The 24,056-nt window shown below is 43.4% G+C and overlaps 1 protein-coding gene across 1 annotated transcript in view; it reads right to left on the reverse strand.

Annotated features, from left to right (window-relative positions):
* Window positions 1–10,058: 10,058 nt before the first annotated feature.
* The window catches only part of LOC120033934 (GEM-interacting protein-like), a 33,017-nt gene continuing 19,019 nt past the window's right edge, over window positions 10,059–24,056 (reverse strand). The window contains exons 6-21 of the mRNA XM_038980338.1: window positions 23,907–23,971; window positions 22,061–22,168; window positions 21,721–21,801; window positions 21,338–21,502; window positions 21,014–21,151; window positions 20,379–20,569; window positions 19,880–20,013; window positions 19,581–19,676; window positions 18,874–19,034; window positions 18,412–18,588; window positions 18,121–18,258; window positions 16,805–16,998; window positions 12,847–13,180; window positions 11,170–11,272; window positions 10,596–10,774; window positions 10,059–10,475 (exon numbers count right to left, since the gene is read on the reverse strand). Coding sequence (XP_038836266.1) covers window positions 10,059–10,475; window positions 10,596–10,774; window positions 11,170–11,272; window positions 12,847–13,180; window positions 16,805–16,998; window positions 18,121–18,258; window positions 18,412–18,588; window positions 18,874–19,034; window positions 19,581–19,676; window positions 19,880–20,013; window positions 20,379–20,569; window positions 21,014–21,151; window positions 21,338–21,502; window positions 21,721–21,801; window positions 22,061–22,168; window positions 23,907–23,971 — 2,681 coding nt within the window. The remainder of the gene's footprint in view (window positions 10,476–10,595; window positions 10,775–11,169; window positions 11,273–12,846; window positions 13,181–16,804; window positions 16,999–18,120; window positions 18,259–18,411; window positions 18,589–18,873; window positions 19,035–19,580; window positions 19,677–19,879; window positions 20,014–20,378; window positions 20,570–21,013; window positions 21,152–21,337; window positions 21,503–21,720; window positions 21,802–22,060; window positions 22,169–23,906; window positions 23,972–24,056) is intronic.

Here is a 24,056-nt window from a genome sequence, read left to right on the forward strand (position 1 = left end):
ATAAAGACTTTCAAGACACATTTGCTCTCATTGGAGGAATGAGGGTGTCACGGCTTCGAATAAAAATAAAAGGAATAATAAAAAAATGAAACCTGAAAAATCATCAAGAAATGTGAATCATAATTGATTTAGGCTAATATGAATACATAGGCTAAAATTTAATTTACACCGTCATTACAAATCGAAATAATTATTAGGCCTCGTATAAAATAGCCTACTAAATCAAATAATTTAGGCCTATTAACGTGCATAGACTACAGAACTGTATCCACTAACTTCAAAAATATGTATTTCAATTGATTATTATTCCAAATGATCGCAACAGTGATTCCAACATAGGTTATAACATAATATTAGAAAACCACATAAACCAATAAAATCACTTGAAAAACAAATATGGAATATTTTTGTTTTCGACAAAACTGCTATAATGGACACTATATGTCATAGAATTTGAGCCTTGTTGTTGCCTTGCTTGCCAAAGCGCGCGCGTCTCTATTCGCCTATTTCTGAGAGCTCATAACTAATTGCAATTGCATGTCTATTATTCATAACTGTGTAAGGGTCATGCAGACTAATACCGTGGACCAGAACGGTATATCCTTAAACTACTATCATATAAGCTTTATGTTATACCAATACTATATTGGACAAAACTGAAGGGGCACCTGGTTTAGTCTCACCCCCCCCCCCCCCACCACCCCCTCTAAATAAAAAGCATAGGCCTATATAAATCTTTAGGCCCTGTGTGGTGATAGGGCTATCAAAGCTTTACACATTGGTTAACATTGAGAAACTTTATAGGTGAAGAACAATATGTTCTGTGAACACCAACGTCTGGGGAATGTGCTCGGAAGTTGTAGGTTAAGGTTAGGGTCAGGTAAGGGTTATGGTTAAGGTTAGGGTGAGGGTAGGGTTTAAGATGAGGGTTTAGGGTAGAGATGTTGTATGTACTTGTAAGTCGCTCTGGATAAGAGCGTCTGCTAAATGACTTAAATGTAAATGTAAATGATGTCCCATGGATCCCAGATAGCACTAACAATGAAAGATCGCCTATATGCACCGTATTTGCTGGTAATGCCGTCAATTTTCTTGGAGCTATGTTATTACTGCATCATTATCACACGTTCACAATAAGGCTAATCAACATTTGATATCATATTTTCCCTTACATTTCCCCCATTATATTCACATAACTAGGCTACCACTGCCCTTTTCAATTTGCGTCACCCTGTTGCCTATATTATCCACAACATGATATAAACTGTTCGACAAAATATTTTTGTTTGGGATAAATAGGCTATTTCTTTATGGGCTAATACCACCCCATATTTCTACAACTCATTGGAAAGACATGCATACATAGACCTTTCAGACCAAATAAAATCTAACTTTACAAGTGAACACCTTACCGTGAAATGCTTACTTACAAGCCCTTAACCAACAGTGCAGGTTAGTTGAGTTAATTTGTACATGTAGGTAGGGGTGAAGTGACTATGCATAGATAATAAACAGCGAGTAGCAGCAGTGTACAAACAAATGGAGGGGGGGTCAATGTAATAGTCCGGTGGCCATTTGATTAATTGTTCAGCAGTCTTATGGCTTGGGGGTAGAAGCTGTTAAGGAGCCTTTAGGTCCTAGACTTGGCGCTCCGGTACCGCTTGCCGTGCGGTAGCAGCGAAAACAGTCTATGACTATTGGCTACAGCCGAGGTTGTGGCTATTATCAAATGATATACTCTGTAACAAACTCGATGAGGAGCGAGACACCATCATCATCAATATCATACAGGTAGACATGAGATAGGCCAGTGCTTTTCATACCCATCAACGGGGACCCCCAGACGTTCCACAACGTCTGGAGGTCAGGTGAATCAGGTGTGCTAGCTCTTGCATAGTTGACATTTTGGAACGGGCTGGGGTCTCGGGGTTCCTGATGAGAGCTCTGAATACCCCTGAGATAGGCTATAATATTTTCAAAAAGATCGATAAGGACTAAAGGTTTACTATGGACCGCAAGCCTAAAATAAGACAGAACATGTATCGCGACAACCTTATTATTCAACAAAATATTGAAGTCAAATATGACAAACTATTTGGGTATTTAAAAGTATGCTATGTTAAAGTTGATAGGCCTACAAATATGAATTTAAGTAGGCTAGTCAAATAGCAGATTAGGCTACAGGCAATATGCAACACATAACCTACACTTGGATAAAAGTCAAACCTTTGTAGGAATTCCCATCAGCCTCTGAAATAATAACATCGAGAAACCGATGTAGGATCACTCCTATTTCCAAGGAAGAATAAGACACGTAAAGGGTTTGGCCTGGTTAAATGTGCTGAAAACTGGAACACTTTATATTTGCAACATATCTGCGAATTGAGGTTGGCAACGCACCGACAACCTGTCGACGCGTTCTGGATGTTGGCGGCAGACGCACATACCTTGAGGTGAAACACACTCCTTCCGAAACCTCTATCGGTAGCATTAAAATAGCATAAGACTAGTCGGTCCGTGAATGTGCACGCGTCGTATAGTCCTATTTCAAACTCCAGAAGGCGAATAGCAGCAAAATAGCATGTTATGTTTCAGGCAAACTATTCTATTGTGCTCTCTTTTCTCCCCGTCGCTCTAAAGCTGACTGTGCGCCCGGAGTTCGGTGGGCATAAAACGACTGAGAGGAGGAGGAGCAGGAGAAACGGCGACGGTTCTTAAGGTGAGGGGGGTGTCTTGACGTAGTGATAACGTGCTGTAATGGTAAAATGGATAATATGGAATCACCATCGGGTGATCAATGTTGTTCTTTTTGGATAATTGGATTGTTTTAACAAAACCACAAAGCATTAGCATTGACATTAACATTACTTTCAATAAAATTCAGTGTAGAAAAAATCATCCATTGACCATCAATGCGTAGTTTATAGATACTCTTTTGAAATAGTGCTGCTGCATTATAGGAGCAATTACAGTGAATTACTTTTATGAGATTTTGTTATTTCAAAACGTATTTTATGCTTGGCTATACCCATATTCTCAACTGTTGAGATGACATCGAAATATTTTGATAGTTAGGCCTATTGAGGTTAAAAAGGCCTATAAAGGTTAAATGTTTTTTGCCCTAGCACTACACAGCTAATTCAAATACTCAACTAATCTTCAAACTTTTTTTAAGGCAAAAAACAAAACGTGCACCCCTTGGGGTCCCGAGGACCGAGTTTGGGAAACGCTGGACTAGGCCCTATACATGGTGTGACCAACCTACATGTGTAAAGAGAAAGGGTTTGATGAGTTATGTGTGGATGAGACAAAACATACACCAAGCTAAACATTTATAAACAAATGTTTTCCTACGTGCTAGAAACAATAAGTATAAGGTTTATCGTTTGGCCCCTTTTGTAAAAAAAAAACTATTAAAAAAATGATTGCACTTTTCATGCAGTGAATTCTACTGCCACCGTGTGGCAAGAGAGGTGGAGGCGCGTTGCTTATAGCCATCCTACTGTTCTTACATGATGATAAAGTGAATCACCCCAGGAATTCTATGGAATGCTTTTGTACAAAGTCCATACAAGAATTAATCTGACTGGAATTCATATCAAATGGATCCAAATGTGGAAATAGTTGTTATTAGTTAATACGGAATATATTATAAAAGGGAAGCTCAATGTAAGTACATCTTTATATTTGTTTATTAATGGAAATATTACAGCATTCCAATGAGCTGCCTATAAAACATAGAAAAATCCCACATCTATCAACCGTTTGTGTACAGTAGAAGCCTGGCATTCACGTTTTTAAGGGAATAACAAACAGTGCACGAAACACATGTCAGAGCTGGAGGGGGATCAACTTTTTTCAGAATTCATCAAGAGGATGAAGTTATAGACAGAGATTTATTGTCCAGCCCTATGACCGTAAGAGGACAGACTATCTAGCCTATGTATTTGTGTGTGCTATGCTGCATAGAGCATACTTCTCCCCACAACTCTCACACTCTATTGAAATATTTTCCTTAGCAGTCCCGAGTTACAGTTACTAATATTTCAGAGCAGTCCAGATTATCTTTACAAAAAAAAAATGCACATATTTGTCTCGTCCAAGTTTTACTGAAGAGAGAGAGACTGTCAACAACCCCCCCCCCCTAAAAACCTTGAGAGAGTAGTCTGTCTGCAGTCTGTAACTATGCCAGGGTTGGACTCCAGAAAGAGAGAGAGTGCTTCCTCATTATCGGGATGAATGTGTCCCAAATGGAACCCTATTCCGAATCCTTACATAGGGCGCTGGTCAACAGTAATGTACTATTGGGAATAGAGTGCCATTTGGGGCGGAGACACATGGACTTCTCTTTAAAGGGGTTATTACAGTGATTCTCCTGCTATATTTAGGTTCTGGAGTCACTTCTTCACCAGAGCTGGCTGTTGGTTGCCGGCCCAATCCTGGCTTGTTAGAGATACAGTGTGTATTCATATGTGCACACCATAGCAAATCGTTTCACAATGAAAACAAGTTTCGGTATCACTTTGTAATAACTCCATGTAATAAAGCATTTATAATGGATCAGTAAAAAGTTTATTCATCACTTATTCATCATTACTCATTCATAAAATGTTTAATATAAAGTCAGCAAAAAAAGAAACGGCCCCTTTTCAGTACCTTGTCTTTCAAAGGTAATTCAAAAAAGTCCAAATAACTTCACAGATCTTCATTGTAAAGGGTTTAAACAACTGTTTCCCATGCTTGTTCAATGAAGCATAAACAATTAATGAACATGCACCTGTGGAACAGTCGTTAAGACACTAACAGCTTACAGACGGTAGGCAATTAAGGTCACAGTTATGAAAACTTAGGACACTAAAGAGGCCTTTCTACAGACTCTGAAAAACACCAAAAGAATAAAGACAGCGCTACAGGGAGACAGGACGGACAGCTGATCGTCCTCGCAGTGGCATACCACGTGTAACAACACCTGCACAGGATCAGTACATCCGAACATCACACCTGCGGGACAGGTACAGGATGGCAACAACAACTGCCCGAGTTACACCAGGGACGCACAATCTCTCCATTAGTGCTCAGACTATCTGCAAAAGGCTGAGAGAGGATGGACTGAGGGCTTGTAGGCCTGTTGTAAGGTAGGTCCTCACCAGACATCACCGGCAAAAACATCGCCTATGTGCACAAACCCACCGTCGCTGGACCAGACAGGACTGGCAAAAAGTGCTCTTCACTGACGAGTCGCGGTTTTGTCTCACCAGGGGTGATGGTCGGATTCGCGTTTATCGTTGAAGGAATGAGCGTTACACCGAAGCCTGTACTCTGGAGCTGGATCGATTTGGAGGTGGAGGGTCCGTCATGGTCTGGGGCGGTGTGTCACAGTATCATCGGACTGAGCTTGTTGTCATTGCAGGCAATCTCAACGCTGTGCGTTACAGGAAAGACATCCTCCTCCCTCATGTGGTACCCTTCCTGCAGGCTCATCCTGACATGACCCTCCAGCATGACAATGCCACCAGCCATACTGCTCGTTCTGTGCGTGATTTCCTACAAGACAGGAATGTCAGTGTTCTTCGCTGGTCAGTGCCATGGCCAGCGAAGAGCCCGGATATCAATCCCATTGAGCACGTCTGGGACCTGTTTGATCGGAGGGTGAGGGCTAGGGCCATTCCCCCCAGAAATGTCCGGGAACTTGCAGGTGGCTTGGTGGAAGAGTGGGGTAACATCTCACAGCAAGAACTGGCAAATCTGGTACAGTCTATGAGGAGATGCACTGCAGTATTTAATGCAGCTGGTGGCCACACCAGATACTGACTGTTGCTTTTGATTTTGACCCCCCCCCCCCTTTGTTCAGGGACACATTATTCAATTTCTGTTAGTCACATATCTGTGGAACTTGTTCAGTTTATGTCTCAGTTGTTGAATCTTGTTATGTTCATACAAATATTTACACATGTTAAGTTTGCTGAAAATGAACACAGTTGACAGTGAGAGGACGTTTCTTTTTTTGCTGAGTTTAGGTCTGTTTAAACCATTTTCTAATCATTAGTTAAGTATTTTTGCAAGGCCTGATCTAAAGTGTGGGCTATTTATACTTTAAAAATGCTTTGAGTGACCAGTGTAATTTCTCACAAAAAGATGGACATGTCATTCATTGGTAGACATTCTAGAAGTACCTCCTACGCCTGAAGGTTTCAAAATGCCCACTAGAACATACCAACAGTTAAACAATAAGCACACAATTCAGACGATGTTAAAATATCTTGAACATTTTATTCCAAAACAGTCACACTGTTGTAATAGTGTGATGTGTGACTTCAGACTCACTCTATGCTGAGTCATTTTTTTTTGAATTGTCTGAAAATGCTAACATTAGCGTTTCTTGACAGTGACATTTCTACCAAAACCAAAGTGTGGATTGCAGTCACTCGTTAGACTGCGTGCGAGGTAGGGAAACAAATATCTGAATTCATAACTTCGCTGAATTATCCCATTATGTTTAAAGAGTTACTACCTTTAAAGGCCCAGTAAAAGTGCCGCCAAACAAAGCCGTGTGAAAATAGTCTGTGGTTAAAAAAACTGAAGCACTGGAAGCATTTTAAAGTTATACATGTAACATTTATATCTGCAAATCATACATGGAACATATCTATCTCAATCACATAGGCCTATCGGTAGTAATGGAGGAATAGAGAGAACCACCGAGGTTGACAACATTAGCAAAACATTCACATTACAATAGAGGACTGCATTCCCGTGGGAGACAGGGTGGAGTGAGCTGCTTCACATAAGCCTAAAAGAACATTGCGGGACTGCAGTTGGGTTTGGGATCAGTTCTTGCAGTAGCAGGTGGGAGTCGGAGAGAAAGCCAGCAGTGAAAAGGTGCGGGTGAGGGCGGGAGCGGGTGCAGGCAGGAGCGGGATGAATAAATCAGTCTGGTGCAGACCTCTACATTACAACTTTTCCTCATGTCCTTGCAACAGTTGTTTTACAACAGTTTTCATGAATAAAATGTTTGATATATTTCCTTAAAGGCCCAGCGCAGTCAAACACTAGATTTTCCTGTGTTTTATATATATTTCCACAATATGAGGTTGGAATAATACTGTGAAATTGTGGAAATTATGATAATGCCCTTTTAGTGTAAGACCTTCTACTTTTTTGGTGTGATGAAGTTTTGGCCTGCCTGGCGGTAAATTAGTTAATAGACCATTAAGAAAGAGTTCCAAACCTCTCTGTCAATAACAGCTACTGTAGTTTTTTAGGTTTCCCCTCCCACCCAGACCACTCCCAGACAGTCCTAGCAAAATTCTTTCTTGAGAAATTTCTCTTTGCTAAAAAGCTATTTTTTGTTTCTTTTTGACCATTTTAAGGTTACCCAGAAATGATTTGATATTGAGATAAAAACGTCTGCATTGGACCTTTAAACATCCTGTGTTGTGTCCTTGTTCTTTTACCATTGATACTGTATATTCTAGGCTATTTTCAGACCTTAAGGAGCATCAGGTACAGCTGGACTGTCTACCAATGGCATGTCCATTTTTTTGTGAAAAATTACACTGGTCACTCAAAACATTTATAAAGTACCTATAAAGTGTAAATAGCACACACTTTAGATGAGGCCACGCAAAAATACTAACTAATGATTATTAAATGGTTTAAATTACCTATATTAAACATCTTATGAATGGAGTAATGATTAATAAATGATGAATAAACTATTTAGTAATCCATTACAAATTCTTTATTACGTGGAGTTATTATAAAGTCCTACAAGAGTTTCTATTGGACATACTCAGGTAGGTCCCTGCCCGCTTGGTTCAGTTAGGTTTCTGTTGAAGACAGTGTGCATGACTGGAATTTTCACGGAAGTCCTTCTGTTGATTATCATTACAGTACATGTTGATGCAAATTATACATACAGTATAGGCCTTAATCATGCAAAGTCAAGATTTGTCCCTGTATATAGACAGTGCGTATGGACAGTGTGCGAGTAGGCCCTTTGATGAGCGTTTCATTTATGTGTATGTGCATCACTGTGATGAGTTACAGTACCAGTCAAAAGTTTGGACACACCTACTCATTCAAGTTTTTTTTTTTTTTTTTTTTTTTTACTATTTTCTACATTGTAGAATAATAGTGTAGTCATCAAAGCTATGAAATGACACATATGGAATCATGTAGTAACCAAAAAAGTGTTAAACAAATCTAAATATATTTTATATCTTCAAAGTATCCACCCTTTGCCTTGATGACAGCTTTGCACACTCTTGGTATTCTCTCAACCAGCTTCATGAGGGATACTTTTCCAACAGTCGAAGGAGTTCCCACATATGCTGAGCACTTGTTGTCTGCTTTCCTTCACTCTATGATCCAACTCAACCCAACCCCCCCCCAAAAAATGATAGTACCACTAAGCGCGAACCAGATGGGATGGCGTATCGCTGCAGAATGCTGCTTGTGTGTGTTTAAAAAAAAAAGTGTGCCTTGAATTCCGCGTCCGGGAGACCCATGGGGCGGCGCACAATTGGCCCAGCCTCGTCCGGCTTAGGGGAGGGTTTGGCCGGCAGGGATGTCCTTGTCCCATCATGCAGTAGCGACTCCTGCGGTGGGCACGCTGACACGGTCGCCAGGTGCACAGTGTTTCCTCCGACACATTGGTGCGGCTAGCTTCCGGGTTAAGTGAGCATTGTGTCAAGAAGCAGTGTGGCTTGGTTGAGTTGTGTTTCGGAGGACGCACGGCTCTCGACCGTCGCCTCTCCCGAGTCCGTACGGGAGTTGCAGCGATGAGACAAGACTGTAACTACCAATTGGATACCACAAAATTAGGGAGAAAACGGGGTAAAAAAAAGTGTGCCTTGATTTTTAAATAAATCACTGACAGTGTCACCAGCAAAGCACCATCACACCTCCTCCTCCATGCTTCATGGTGGGAACCACACATGCAGAGATCATCCGTTCACCTACTCTGCTTCTTACAAAGACACGGCGGTTGGAACAAAATAATCAAAAATTTGGACTCATCAGACCAAAGGACAGATTTCCACTGGTCTAATGTCCATTACTCGTGTTTCTTGGCCCAAGCAAGTCTCTTCTTATTATTGGTGTCCTTTAGTAGTGGTTTCTTTGCAGCGATTCAACCATGAAGGCCTGATTCACACAGTCTCCTCTGAACAGTTGATGTTGAGATGTGTCTGTTACTTGAACTCTGTGAAGCATTTATTTGTGCTGCAGACGGAGGTGCAGTTAACTCTAATGAATTTATCCTCTGCAGCAGAGGTAACTCTGGGTCTTCCTTTCCTGTGTCGGTCCACATGGTTTATGTGACTGCACATGAAGAAACTTAAAAAATTCTTGACATTTTCCGGGTTGACTGACCTTCATGTCTTAAAGTAATGATGGACTGTTGTTTCTTTTTGCTTATTTGAGCTGTTTTTGCCATAATATGGACTTTGTCTTTTACCAAATAGGGCTATCTTCTGTATACCACCACTACCTTGTCACAACACGATTGGCTCAAACAAATTAAGAAGGAAAGAAATTCCACAAATTAACTTTTAACAAGGCACACCTGTTAATTGAAATGCATTCCAGGTCACTACCTCATGAAGCTGGTTGGGAGAATGCCAAGCGTGTGCAAAGCTGTCATCAAGGCAAAGGGTGGCTACTTTGAAAAATATCAAATATATTTTGTTCAACACATTTTTGGTTACTACATGGTTCCATATGTGTTATTTCATAGTTTTGATGTCTTCACTATTACTCTACAATGTTGAAAATAGTAAAAATAAAGAAAAACCCTTGAGTAGGTGTGTCCAAACTTTTGACTGGTACTGTATGTTAGTATGTTCTGTATTTATGAGTATTCTGGAATAATCATGAGCGGATGTAATTGTTCACTGTATTTGTAAAAAACATTTGAAGTTACATAGTACAATTCATCCCATCTATGGGTTTAACCATAGAAATAGAATCCTGCCAGTCACAAAATGTTGATTTGAATGAGGAATGTCCATTCTCGAATGTGATTCCAATTCTATGGTTTAAAGTTTCATCCTTCCTCAGACAAAGTGTTGCTGCAGTCCTGAGTGGCTGCATCTGAGCTTCAGTCCTGACAGGATCCTCTGGGCCGGGCCACTCAGACCCTCCTCTCTGCCCTGTCTCCGCCTCTCACCCACCCACCCCTGACTGTTATTGGACTGGTTCACGTTCAGCTGAGACAATGTGGCTAACCGACTTCTAAGCCACGCCTCCTGAGCACCGGTGCTCGGTGTCGGATTGGCTCCTGCCGCTACTGCTGTTTCAGCTATTGAGGGGTCTACTACCACTGTCCCCGCCCGCAGCCTGCCCTGTGGAACCTCATATGGGCGTGTCTTCTCTCTTTCTGTCTGGTTCTCTGGTGAGTGGCCTCCAGCCTGGCTGAGCAGGTGGTAGGCGGTGGTCTCGGGGGGGAGCTCCAATCGAAGGCTTCTCCTTCTCTGGTTACCAGGGTCAGGGGAGGGGCTACGACTGCTGTCTTCGCTCCTCGACTGGTTTCTCCTCCTCTCCTCCTCTTCATCCTCCTCTTCTTCATCCTCCTCTTCCCCGAGCTGCCCGGCCCTGGTAGTGCCCGCGGAGCGGCGGAGACCCGGGGTGGGCTGGCGCTGGTATTTGACAGGCTGCCTACTGAAGTGGCTCTGTGGCTGGGTCCCCACAGAGGGAGAGTCCCCTGGCTCTGGACCCCCCACCAGATCACCCAGAGCAGCAGCCTCTGCTGATGCCCCCCTCACAGCCACGACTGGGGAAGCAAAGGGGAGGAGAGAGGGGAGGAGAGGCGACAATAAGACAAACCAGAGAAACACAGATTAACCACTGTATTTCACTTTTAGCTTGGCAAAGTAAATACTCTGTCTCTTTCTATCATAACATGTGTGAGTTTAGCCTTGCTTTTGAGAGGCTGTTGAATTTTGGCAAAAGAAAGTAGAAAATGCCTACAGTCAAGTCAGCAGAGGGCGCTATAACATGACATAAACAGTGAGCAGCGAGCAGACAAAATATCTGATGGTAGCAGAGAAAGGTTATGTAAAGAAATGACAGATCAGATAAGAACAGCAAAGTCCTCTAGCCCACTTGTTTACCAACAAAACCCATTAATCCAATCATTCCTCTGATACTAAAGTACATCCCGCCTACCTGCTCTCTCATTGGCTTCAGGGCTGAGCTGGTCCACTGCCTCATTGGACGACGACTTGTCAGATATATAACCCTCACTCAAGTCTCTCTTGATTGTGCGAGTCTGTTGAAATGACAGAAACTCTAAGTTTTGGGGAATAGACACCAGATATTTGGGGTAGGAAGTGTGGGAATGGAATGCTGTAGCGAGATACATACTATAGCTCTAGGTCTAGAAAGTGACCCCCTGTGGATTAAAGAGATATTGGCAGGTAAATTGTGGATGTTGAGTAGCCTATACATTAAAAAGGGATTTTTATTCTTATTGGATAAAATCAAGTAAAAAATTCCTTGTGTTCCTAAACAACTCCAAAGTCACATGTAGAGGGCAGGGCACTAACCTTCTCTTCCACCCCCACACCCCCCAGTATTTACCAGTGGTCAGTGTTGTGTATTTAGTGGCCAAGAACACCAATGCTAGGGCTGTGTCTCAATAGCTTTAACTTGCTTCCTCTCCTCATGTCCTTTCCTACCCATGAAACCTACAGTTTCCACAGTACCCAGTCCTTTGGCCTATCAGTGGTAATGAAGCAGAGGAGAAAGGAAACAAAGTAATTGTACAATAGAGGAGGAAGAACAGGAAGAATTTGACAATCATTTGGCTATATTTCACAGAGGATGCCATTGAGCAGTATTGAAACCCAGCCAGGGTAGATCTGGTCAGGAAAGGGTCAGATCAGAGTCCAGTCAGAGGTAGCATACATACACACACATCCCAATGTTGCACTATGTTAAGCCTCACAAAAAAAGCATGTAATCCCTTCTGGGTTGGCAACAGCAGAGTCACAGCATGGCGAGCCAGGAGCATTAAAGGGGCAATCTGGGATTGGTACATCTGTTTTGGGACTTTTAATTTGAATAAATGATATAGCCATTGACTCTTGAAGAATATTAGTTATAAATGCCTTATTAGTTACATTTCTTCAGCCCCATCCCTCAGCTGTTTACCAAAAAAAGTGACTGGAGTGACCTCTTTCTTGTTGTTTGAATCACAGATTACCCCTTTGAGACAACAACAGGTAACAGAAGCAACAGGAAGGAAAGCAGCTCAAGGCAGCAGGCTGAGGCTGAACTCCATGAACCCTGGCTGTGAGGCAGACTTGGGTTCAAATACTATTTGAAATCTGTCAAATACTTTGAGTAGTTGCTCTAGCCTTCCTGGGTGGGCAGATGGGCTGTGGCTATTATATTGGTACTATTGCGGCAGGCAAGCTCAATGAAGCCTGGCGAAAGTATTTGAAATCATTTCTAATAGTATCTGAACCCAGGTCTGACTGTAGGGCATCATGAGCCGTCCCAATGTTACTTAGACTTCGAGGACCAATCACTGGCTGACAAACCTACAGCTGCCAGACGTGTGATCAAGAGGCCTCAGATTCAAAATTAAGTGTTTGATTGAGGTTAACATTGCCCTCCTATTCAAACCCTTGAAAAACATTGGAGAAAATCTGTATTTAAATGAACTTCAGTATAGTATATGAAAAGTATTTGAAAAGTATATATTTGTCTATCAGCCCAGGGTTAACCCATCTGTTAACCAGACCTGGGTTCAAATGTTATGGTTGAATTCAAATACTTAAGCTGCACTTGATTGAGCTTGTCTGACACAATGTAATCCACCCTCAGTGTGTCCCTTACCTCTAGAGAGCGGGGGCGTTCTCTGGACGAGGCTCCTCCAGCGGGGGGGTCCTGAGAGCCAGGGTCAGCCCCTGCAACAGTCTTCGGGGCCCCTCCTGAACACGTCGCCCGGGAAGGGGTGTCAGGGAGGGGGGTGGTGGGGACGGGAGGTGGAGCGTCGAAGATGTGTTGGTGGTGTGTGATGAGGAACTCCACCAGTAGGGCCTGGTAGGTAGTCTCCAGTAGGGCCACCATGGACACGTCTACAGACACCAGCGGGCGCAGCAAGGTCGGACCAAATACGATGCCCAGGTTACTGGGAGACATCTTGTTCTCCTCGTAATTCTCTGATACTCTGTGGAGAGGGAGAGAGAGAGAATGTGAAATGAGTGAAGAAAAGAGAGGATAGAGTATGGTCCAAAAAAAAACATCTGGAGGAGGGCCCAGCACCCCTCTTATGACCATGTGACCGACCGTTCTGCTGCACAGCCACAATAATCTGTTTTCCCAGTGAGCTGAAGCCGAGGAATTACTTTGGGGAGCTAATACAAGTCTATGAGCATGGTTCACTGAGCCATCTCGACAACAACCAGGTTTGCTAATTGTGTAGGTGACGCATCATGTGCTGCAGTGTGTAGTAGTATCTGTGTAGGTTGACGCATCATGTGCTGCAGTGTGTAGTAGTATCTGTGTAGGTGACGCATCATGTGCTGCAGTGCGTAGTAGTATCTGTGTAGGTTGACGCATCATGTGCTGCATTGTGCAGTAGTATCTGTGTAGGTGACGCATCATGTGCTGCAGTGTGTAGTAGTATCTGTGTAGGTTGACGCATCATGTGCTGCAGTGTGTAGTAGTATCTGTGTAGGTGACGCATCATGTGCTGCAGTGTGTAGTAGTATCTGTGTAGGTGACGCATCATGTGCTGCAGTGTGTAGTAGTATCTGTGTAGGTGACGCATCATGTGCTGCAGTGTGTAGTAGTATCTGTGTAGGTGACACATCATGTGCTGCAGTGTGTAGTAGTATCTGTGTAGGTGACGCATCATGTGCTGCAGTGTGTAGTAGTATCTGTGTAGGTGACCACATCATGTGCTGCAGTGTGTAGTAGTATCTGTGTAGGTGACCACATCATGTGCTGCAGTGTGTAGTAGTATCTGTGTAGGTGACGCATCATGTGCTGCAGTGTGTAGTAGTATCTGTGTAGGTGACGCATCATGTGCTGCAGTGCGTAGTAGTATCTGTGTAGGTTGACGCATCATGTGCTGCAGTGCGTAGTAGTATCTGTGTAGGTGACACATCATGTGCTGCAGTGCGTAGTAGTATCTGTGTAGGTTGACGCATCATGTGCTGCAGTGTGTAGTAGTATCTGTGTAGGTGACCACATCATGTGCTGCAGTGTGTAGTAGTATGTGTGTAGGTGACGCATCATGTGCTGCAGTGCGTAGTAGTATCTGTGTAGGTGACACATCATGTGCTGCAGTGTGTAGTAGTATCTGTGTAGGTGACCACATCATGTGCTGCAGTGTGTAGTAGTATCTGTGTAGGTTGACGCATCATGTGCTGCAGTGCGTAGTAGTATGTGTGTAGGTGACGCATCATGTGCTGCAGTGTGTAGTAGTATGTGTGTAGGTGACGCATCATGTGCTGCAGTGTGTAGTAGTATCTGTGTAGGTGACACATCATGTGCTGCAGTGCGTAGTAGTATCTGTGTAGGTGACGCATCATGTGCTGCAGTGCGTAGTAGTATCTGTGTAGGTGACGCATCATGTGCTGCAGTGCGTAGTAGTATCTGTGTAGATGACACATCATGTGCTGCAGTGTGTAGTAGTATCTGTGTAGGTGACGCATCATGTGCTGCAGTGCGTAGTAGTATCTGTGTAGGTGACACATCATGTGCTGCAGTGTGTAGTAGTATCTGTGTAGGTGACACATCATGTGCTGCAGTGCGTAGTAGTATCTGTGTAGGTTGACGCATCATGTGCTGCAGTGTGTAGTAGTATCTGTGTAGGTTGACGCATCATGTGCTGCAGTGTGTAGTAGTATCTGTGTAGGTGACCACATCATGTGCTGCAGTGTGTAGTAGTATCTGTGTAGGTTGACGCATCATGTGCTGCAGTGTGTAGTAGTATCTGTGTAGGTGACCACATCATGTGCTGCAGTGTGTAGTAGTATCTGTGTAGGTTGACGCATCATGTGCTGCAGTGCGTAGTAGTATCTGTGTAGGTGACGCATCATGTGCTGCAGTGTGTAGTAGTATCTGTGTAGGTGACCACATCATGTGCTGCAGTGTGTAGTAGTATCTGTGTAGGTTGACGCATCATGTGCTGCAGTGCGTAGTAGTATCTGTGTAGGTGACCACATCATGTGCTGCAGTGTGTAGTAGTATCTGTGTAGGTGACCACATCATGTGCTGCAGTGTGTAGTAGTATCTGTGTAGGTGACACATCATGTGCTGCAGTGTGTAGTAGTATCTGTGTAGGTGACGCATCATGTGCTGCAGTGCGTAGTAGTATCTGTGTAGGTGACACATCATGTGCTGCAGTGTGTAGTAGTATCTGTGTAGGTGACGCATCATGTGCTGCAGTGTGTAGTAGTATCTGTGTAGGTGACCACATCATGTGCTGCAGTGTGTAGTAGTATGTGTGTAGGTGACACATGTGCTGCAGTGTGTAGTAGTATCTGTGTAGGTGACGCATCATGTGCTGCAGTGCGTAGTAGTATCTGTGTAGGTTGACGCATCATGTGCTGCAGTGCGTAGTAGTATCTGTGTAGGTGACACATCATGTGCTGCAGTGTGTAGTAGTATGTGTGTAGGTTGACGCATCATGTGCTGCAGTGCGTAGTAGTATCTGTGTAGGTGACGCATCATGTGCTGCAGTGCGTAGTAGTATCTGTGTAGATGACACATCATGTGCTGCAGTGTGTAGTAGTATCTGTGTAGGTGACGCATCATGTGCTGCAGTGCGTAGTAGTATCTGTGTAGGTGACACATCATGTGCTGCAGTGTGTAGTAGTATCTGTGTAGGTGACCACATCATGTGCTGCAGTGCGTAGTAGTGTCTGTGTAGGTGACACATCATGTGCTGCAGTGCGTAGTAGTATCTGTGTAGGTTGACGCATCATGTGCTGCAGTGCGTAGTAGTATCTGTGTAGGTTGACGCATCATGTGCTGCAGTGTGTAGTAGTATCTGTGTAGGTTGACGCATCATGTGCTGCAGTGCGTAGTAGTATCTGTGTAGGTGACGCATCATGTGCTGCAGTGCGTAGTAGTATCTGTGTAGGTTGACGCATCATGTGCTGCAGTGCGTAGTAGTATCTGTGTAGGTGACGCACCAGGTGCTGCAGTGTGTAGTGGTATCTGTGTAGGTGACCGCATCATGTGCTGCAGTGTGTAGTAGTATCTGTGTAGGTGACACATCATGTGCTGCAGTGTGTAGTAGTATCTGTGTAGGTGACACATCATGTGCTGCAGTGTGTAGTTGACGCATCATCTGCTGCAGTGTGTAGGTGACGTGAAGGTGACGCATCATATGCTGCACTGTGTAGTAGTGTAGTACCTGTGAAGGTGACGCACCATATGCTGCACTGTGTAGTAGTGTAGTACCTGTGAAGGTGACGCATCATATGCTGCACTGTGTAGTAGTGTAGTACCTGTGAAGGTGACGCATCATATGCTGCACTGTGTAGTAGTGTAGTACCTGTGGAGGTGACACATCATATGCTGCACTGTGTAGTAGTGTAGTACCTGTGAAGGTGACGCACCATATGCTGCACTGTGTAGTAGTGTAGTACCTGTGAAGGTGACGCATCATATGCTGCACTGTGTAGTAGTGTAGTACCTGTGAAGGTGACGCATCATATGCTGCAGTGTGTAGTAGTGTAGTACCTGTGGAGGTGACGCATCATATGCTGCACTGTGTAGTAGTGTAGTACCTGTGAAGGTGACGCACCATATGCTGCACTGTGTAGTAGTGTAGTACCTGTGAAGGTGACGCATCATATGCTGTAGTGTGTAGTAGCGGTATGGGGGCAGTCTCCCCAGCAGGTCTCTCAGGCTATATGTGAGGTCCTCCACTATCTCAGCTGTCGCCTCCCTCCCACTGAGACGCTGGATCTCCTTGCCCACCGAGATGAAGTCATTGTACAGGTCAAAGGTCAACAGCGGCTCTGGAAGCTGAGGATGAAGATGGTTTCATTTCTAATAAATAATAACAATAGATTGTTATTAACACATAATAATAATAAATACTTATTAGCTTCGATGCATCGACTGACAAGTGTACCACATGATGTTCACTAAAAGGGAAATCCTGAGTTAAGATATGTCCATATTACTCATATGTTGGCATAATCATGAAGGGGAGCTTTGTGTGAGAGTTTAAATAACAGTGTATGTCCATTCGACTCTTAATTGTCTTTATTAACTGTGTCGTTGGCTCTACAGTATATTGTCTGTATTAACTGTATCATTGGCTCTACAGTATACTGTCTGTATTAACTATATTGTTGGCTCTACAGTATATTGTCTGTATTAACTATATTGTTGGCTCTACAGTATACTGTCTGTATTAACTATATTGTTGGCTCTACAGTATACTGTCTGTATTAACTATATTGTTGGCTCTACAGTATACTGTCTGTATTAACTATATTGTTGGCTCTACAGTATATTGTCTGTATTAACTATATTGTTGGCTCTACAGTATACTGTCTCTATTAACTATATTGTTGGCTCTACAGTATACTGTCTGTATTAACTAATTAACTATATTGTTGGCTCTACAGTATACTGTCTGTATTAACTATATTGTTGGCTCTACAGTATATTGTCTGTATTAACTATATTGTTGGCTCTACAGTATACTGTCTGTATTAACTATATTGTTGGCTCTACAGTATACTGTCTGTATTAACTAATTAACTATATTGTTGGCTCTACAGTATACTGTCTGTATTAACTATATTGTTGGCTCTACAGCATACTGTCTGTATTAACTATATTGTCTGTATTAACTTTATCATTGGCTCTACAGTATACTGTCTGTAACTATATTGTTGGCTCTACAGTATACTGTCTGTATTAACTATATTGTTGGCTCTACAGTATATTGTCTGTATTAACTGTATCATTGGCTCTACAGTATACTGTCTGTATTAACTATATTGTTGGCTCTACAGTATACTGTCTATATTAACTATATTGTTGGCCCTACAGTATATTGTCTGTATTAACTGTATCGTTGGCTCTACAGTATATTGTCTGTAATATCAGTGTTCTTTGTTGTCTGTGAAGTACCTCCTTGAAGAAGTGTTTGAGGACTGAGGTGACGTCATGAGGTGAAAGGTCAGAGAGGTCGACCTGGTCCTTCTGGGTCTCGAAGACCTGACACAGCTTCTGGATGCGAGGCTTCGACCCACTGATACGATACACCCCCTGGGTGGGAGGGATGGATGGAGGGGGGAGGGAGGGAAAGAGAAAACAAGAAGGATTGAGATAAGGGCACTGTACTGTCGCCTCTGCAAAACAGTTTTACTGTTTGCTTCAGTACTTACTCTAAGCCATATTACATCCAGGTTAATACAGTACCTGTAGAGTGAGGGCCCTGCTCTCTATCTCGGCCGTGCAGCGCTGGACCACAAAGGGCACCTCGTCAGGCCGGTCCCGGGGCAACAGGGAGAAACCCACCCCAAACAGAACGCCCTTCCTGTTCTCACACTCATGCTGTAACACCTCCAGACACTTCCTATGAACCGCCACGCCACACTACAGAGACGGCAGGCGGGACAGAGGACATGGATTAGCAAACCACAGGGTGAGCTCAAATCACACCCTATATACCTGGTTCAACCTGAGCCATACTGTGCTGGTGCCACTATGGAGGATAGCGAACCAAACCAGCCCAGTACAGCTCAGTTCAGCTTGGCATCGGTCAGGCTCTATGGTGTGACTGTGAATCAGGCAATAATGTTATACTTTAGTCATTAAAGAGGCTGCCACATAAATGTCTGTCAGTTGTTCCTCTCTCCTTCTATTCCTCCTCTTTCTCACCTCCTCACACTCGATGCCGTTGACAACGATGTAATTGTCACACTGTTTGCACTTCACCATCTTGCTCTTCATCTTCCTGAGTCGGTGTGTCAGTGCGGCTCGGGACGTAGTCCGTACCTTCCCCGCCGTACCGTTCCCCTCTGGAGTGGAGTCCACACAATCTACGAGGAACCACAGGACAGGACTCAGTCATACTCAGTCACGGTGGGAAACACTACCCACCAAATTTACCCCTAGTTTCAAACAAACCCTACTCCCTAGCAACTCCTGTAGACCTGAGAGGATTGGACAAGTGGAAGAATATGGAAACATTTCCACCTAGCCAATCAGTAGACAAGAAGCAATTGTCACAATGATTATATCTATTTAATCTCTCTCAGATCTACAGGAGTGGCTAGGGTGTAGGGGTTAGGGCAGCGTTCCCCAAACTCGGTCCTGGGGACCCCAAGGTGTGTACGTTTCTTTTTGTCCTAGCACTACACAGCTGATTAAAATAATCAAAGCTTGATGATGAGTTGGTTGGTTATCTGAATCAGCTGTGTAGTTCTAGGGCAAAAACCAAAATATGCACCCCTTCGGGGTGCCGAGGACCGAGTTTGGGGAACACTGGGTTAAGGGTAGATTCGGGATTCAGCAGGAGAATTTACGTATAGAGAGCCATTAGTTGGTGTCTGTTGTGTGAGCTAGGTGATGACGGTGACGTTCACCTCCTTCCAGGACGGTGCCTATGTCCCTCTCATCCAGGTCGTCTGATGACATTGTCCCTGTGGAGGGGGCTTTAGGAAGCCTCCTGTTGCCATGGGCTACAGGGTTCAGGGTTCAATGTGGGTAAGACACACAAAGAAGGAGGAGAGACCAGACAAACAGGACAAGGTGAGTTTCCCGTAAGCTTCCTAACAAACACATTATTTCTCTCCACTACCAATTATGACATCGATGTTTGATGATTGGTCAATCTTCTGAGCATGATTAAATGAAATGTGTCAAATGAAGCACACAGGCTTACCTGGGCTGGACAGAGACTCCAGACTGCCTCCAATGCTCTCACTGTCACTGTAGCCCTTACGATTAACCAGACTTTCTTCAGGCAGGGAGAAGGAGTCCTGTAGAGAGCTGGGGTTGCTGGTCTTACGACGGCCACTTGGTGGTGCCACACACAGATTCGGACACACGCATGCACGCACGCACACACACACACACACACACACGCAGGCAAGCACACACACACGCAGGCAAGCACACACACACGCAGGCAAGCACACACACACACACACACACACACACACACACACACACACACACACACACACACACACACACACACACACACACACACACACACACACACACACACACACACACACACACACACACAATTAACATTTACAAATAAAATCTTGACAGCAACTCTAAATATAAGACAATAGGCACTAATGGGACAAACAGCATCATCCATTAGAGCCGTAGCCTATCAAGAACAGGACAAATCATCCATCCGTCCGTACCTCTTGTTCTGAGGGACAAACTCCTGGAAGGTGAAGGTTTGTAGGGGCTGTTCTTGGCTTCTCTTCCTAAAGATATACAGCAGGTAGGGCTCCCCGGGTTCACACGGCCTGCAGGTCAACTCCAGGTTGTGGTAGCCCAGGGGAACCGGCTCCGTCTGCTGACGCTGGAAGTAGAACATGTTCACTGTGGCCTAGGGGTGGTAGAGGTACATGATAAAATGAATTATTAGAAAATGATTCATCCCATTGAGCTCAAGATACCTCTGTAGCTCAGTTGGTAGAGCATGGCAACGCCAGCATATTCGGTTAAATTCCAGTACCACCTGTATGTAAAATGTATGCACGCATGACTAAGTTGCTTTGGATAAAATGATCTGCTATATGGGATTTATTATATTAATTAGAAAAGGAGACGTGGACCATATTTGAATATGTTTTTTGTTGTTGTATGGGCGATTGTTTAAATCAAAAGCATTGACAGTCTTAAAAGACTAATTGAAACGGCTGCTGACTGCTTGCCTTGAGTCTATTTACTCTTATGCCCACCCTTATGCTATCACTATCCCTATTATGCACTCCACTTGTTGCATCCAGCACAGGGAATATCTCTATCTCCAATAGGCTTTGACACCCACCTCCTTGAGCACAGTGTCCCCCTGGCAGATGAGTTTACGGGTGTGAACTATGATTTTCTCCTTCAAGCTCTCCAGCTTGTCCTGGTGGTCCTGGGCCTCACACACACACTGTCTGTACTGCATCTCTGCCTCCATCACCTGGTTGTAGGGGTGGGGGGGGGTGAATGAGAGAGGGAGAGAGAGAAAGAGGGAGATAGGCACAGTGAGTCACATGATGACAAAAAATATAACAATCCTAATTTTCCACAAAATAAAAATGTAAACCTAAAAAGTGGGATATGTTTCCGTGAACCCCATATGGCGGTTGGACCCGCTGTACCACACCTTTGATTGTGCGTCATCACGTGACTTCCTCCTCTTGTCCAGGGTCTTGTGTCCCGCTGTGAGCTCGTCCCCGGCCTTGGCCGTCACAGCCTTGGTCTTCTCCAGGTCCTCGCTGCGCTGCAGGTACTGCTGACGAGCCTTTTTCAGAGCCGCCACCGCCTCATTCTGACCAGTGAGAGAAGCTGTTACCACATTGTTCTGACCAATTAGAGAAGCGGTTACCGCATTGTTCTGACCAATGGGAGAAGCTGTTACCACATTGTTCTGACCAATGAGAGACGTTGTTAGTTAACGCAATGTTCTGATCAATGGGAGAAGCTGTTAAAACACACACGCACGTGAGTGCACATACACAGTAGCGTCTAAAAAAAAACAGCACGTACCATCCTCCTCTGTTCTCTGGACCACTGCTCCTTGAACTCCCTGCGCCACTTATCAATCTCATTCTTCTTGCATGCCAGGGCCTTCAGGATTAAGATGTAGGATTAACCACATCATACTAAAAACTTTACATATTATTCCACATTTTCTTGCATACAGGAATGTTTGACACATTGAATAGGCTTGCTAATTGTGTCTGTCTGTCAGTGTACCTGGCAGCAGTTCTCCTGCCGGTCGGTCGGTCGGTCGGTCAGTCGGTCGGTCGGTTGGTCGGTCTCTGTCTGTCTGTCTGTCGGTCTGTCTGTCGGTCTGTCGGTCTGTCTGTCGGTCGGTCGGTCGTACCTGGTAGCAGCGTTGCTGCAGCAGTTCTGATGTCTGTTTAGTAGACTGGCTGGTCTTCACATCGTGCTCCAGGGCCATGGTGTAGATGTACTGCAGAGGCATCATGTCCTGTAACAACAGCACAGCAAGAACCAGGTCATAGATATAATTTCAAAACGTTATTTATAGATATATTTCAGTTATATTAGAGATATTAGATATACAGTATTTCAGAGAATATGTAGAGAGAGTGGGGAAATTAAGGAAATAATATGTTTCTATGCAATACTGTACATGTGCCTTCAGAAAGTATTCATACCCCTTGACCTATTCAACATTTTGTTGTGTTGCCTGAAAACAAGTTTGTAGATTTTTTTGATTTTTGGGGGAAAATGAAATACAGAAATATCTCATTTACATAAGTATTCACACCCCTGAGTCAATACTTTGTAGAAGCACCTTACAGCTGTGAGTCTTTCTGGGATCTTTCCACACCTGTATTATTATTTTTTTAATTCTTCAAGCTCTGTCAAATTGGTTGTTGATCATTGCTAGACAACCATTTTCAGGTCTTGCTATAGATTTTCAAGTAGATTTAAGTCAAAACTGTTATTCGGCCACTCAGGAACATTTACTGTCTTCTTGGAAAGCAACTCCAGTGTAGATTTGGCCTTGTGTTTTAGATTATTATCCTGCTGAAAGGTAAATTCATCTTCCAGTGTCTGGTGGAAAGCAGACTGAACCAGGTTTTCCTCTAGGATTTTGCCTGTGCTTAGCTCCATTCTGTTTCTATTTTATCCTGGAAAACTCCCCAGTCCTGAACGATTATAAGCATACCCATAAAATGATGCAGCTTCCACTTTGCTCGAAAATATGGAGAGTTGTACTCAGTAATGTGTTGTATTGGATTTGCCCCAAACATAACAATTTGTATTCATGTACAAAAAGTGAATTGCTTTGCCACATTTTTTGCAGTATTACTTTAGTGCCTAGTTGCATACAGGATGCATGTCTTGTAATATTTGTATTCTGTACAAGCTTCCTTCTTGTCACTCTGTCAATTAGGTTAGAATTGTTGAGTAACTACAATGATGTTGATCCATCCTCAGTTTTCTCCTATCACAGCCATTACACTCTAACTGTTTTAATGGTGAAATCCCTGAGTGGTTTCCTTCCTCTCCGGCAACTTTATCTTTGTAGTACACCATCCAAAGTGTAATTAATGACTTCACCATGCTCAAAGGGATATTCAATGTCTGTTTGTTTTTTTACCCATCTACCAATAGGTGCCCTTCTTTGCGAGGCATTGGAAAACCTCCCTGGTCTTTCTGGTTGAATCTTGGTTGAAATTCACTGCTCGAATGAGGGACCTTACAGATAATTGTGTGGGGTACAGAGATGAGGTAGTCATTCAAAAATCATGTTAAACACTATTGTTGCACACAGAGTGAGTCTATGCAACTTATTATGTGACTTGTTGAGCACATTTTTACTCCTGAACTTATTTACGCTTTACTCAAAACATTCCAGCTTTTCATTTTAAATAAATTATTTCTAAAAACATAATTCCACTTTGACATTATGGGATATTGTGTGTAGGCCAGAGACATTTAATCAATTTTAAATTCAGGCTGTAACACAACAAAATGTGCAAAAAGTCAAGGCACTGCAAAACATTTTATATTGGTAATTTAGCAGATGCTTTTATGCACAGCGACTTTCAGTGCATTCCAGTAAGGTAGCTAATAATAAGCCTAAAAAGTAATCTGATATGGACTTAATACGTTTCTATGCAATATTGTACACATCATCACATGTACAACCTATACAGCCCCATACACACGAGAGACAACAAAAGCATCCATACCTGCTGAGCCACACAGGACTTAGCCGTTTCTGCTGCCTTTATGATGTTCTTGGCAAACTCTTGCTCTGCAAACAGACCAGAATAAATCAGTATGATGGATTATGTGATTGATTTTAGTAAAAAGGATGTATTAGCATTACAATATTGTCA

Source organism: Salvelinus namaycush, chromosome 41 (assembly GCF_016432855.1).
Source record: "Salvelinus namaycush isolate Seneca chromosome 41, SaNama_1.0, whole genome shotgun sequence".
Lineage (NCBI taxonomy): Eukaryota > Metazoa > Chordata > Actinopteri > Salmoniformes > Salmonidae > Salvelinus > Salvelinus namaycush.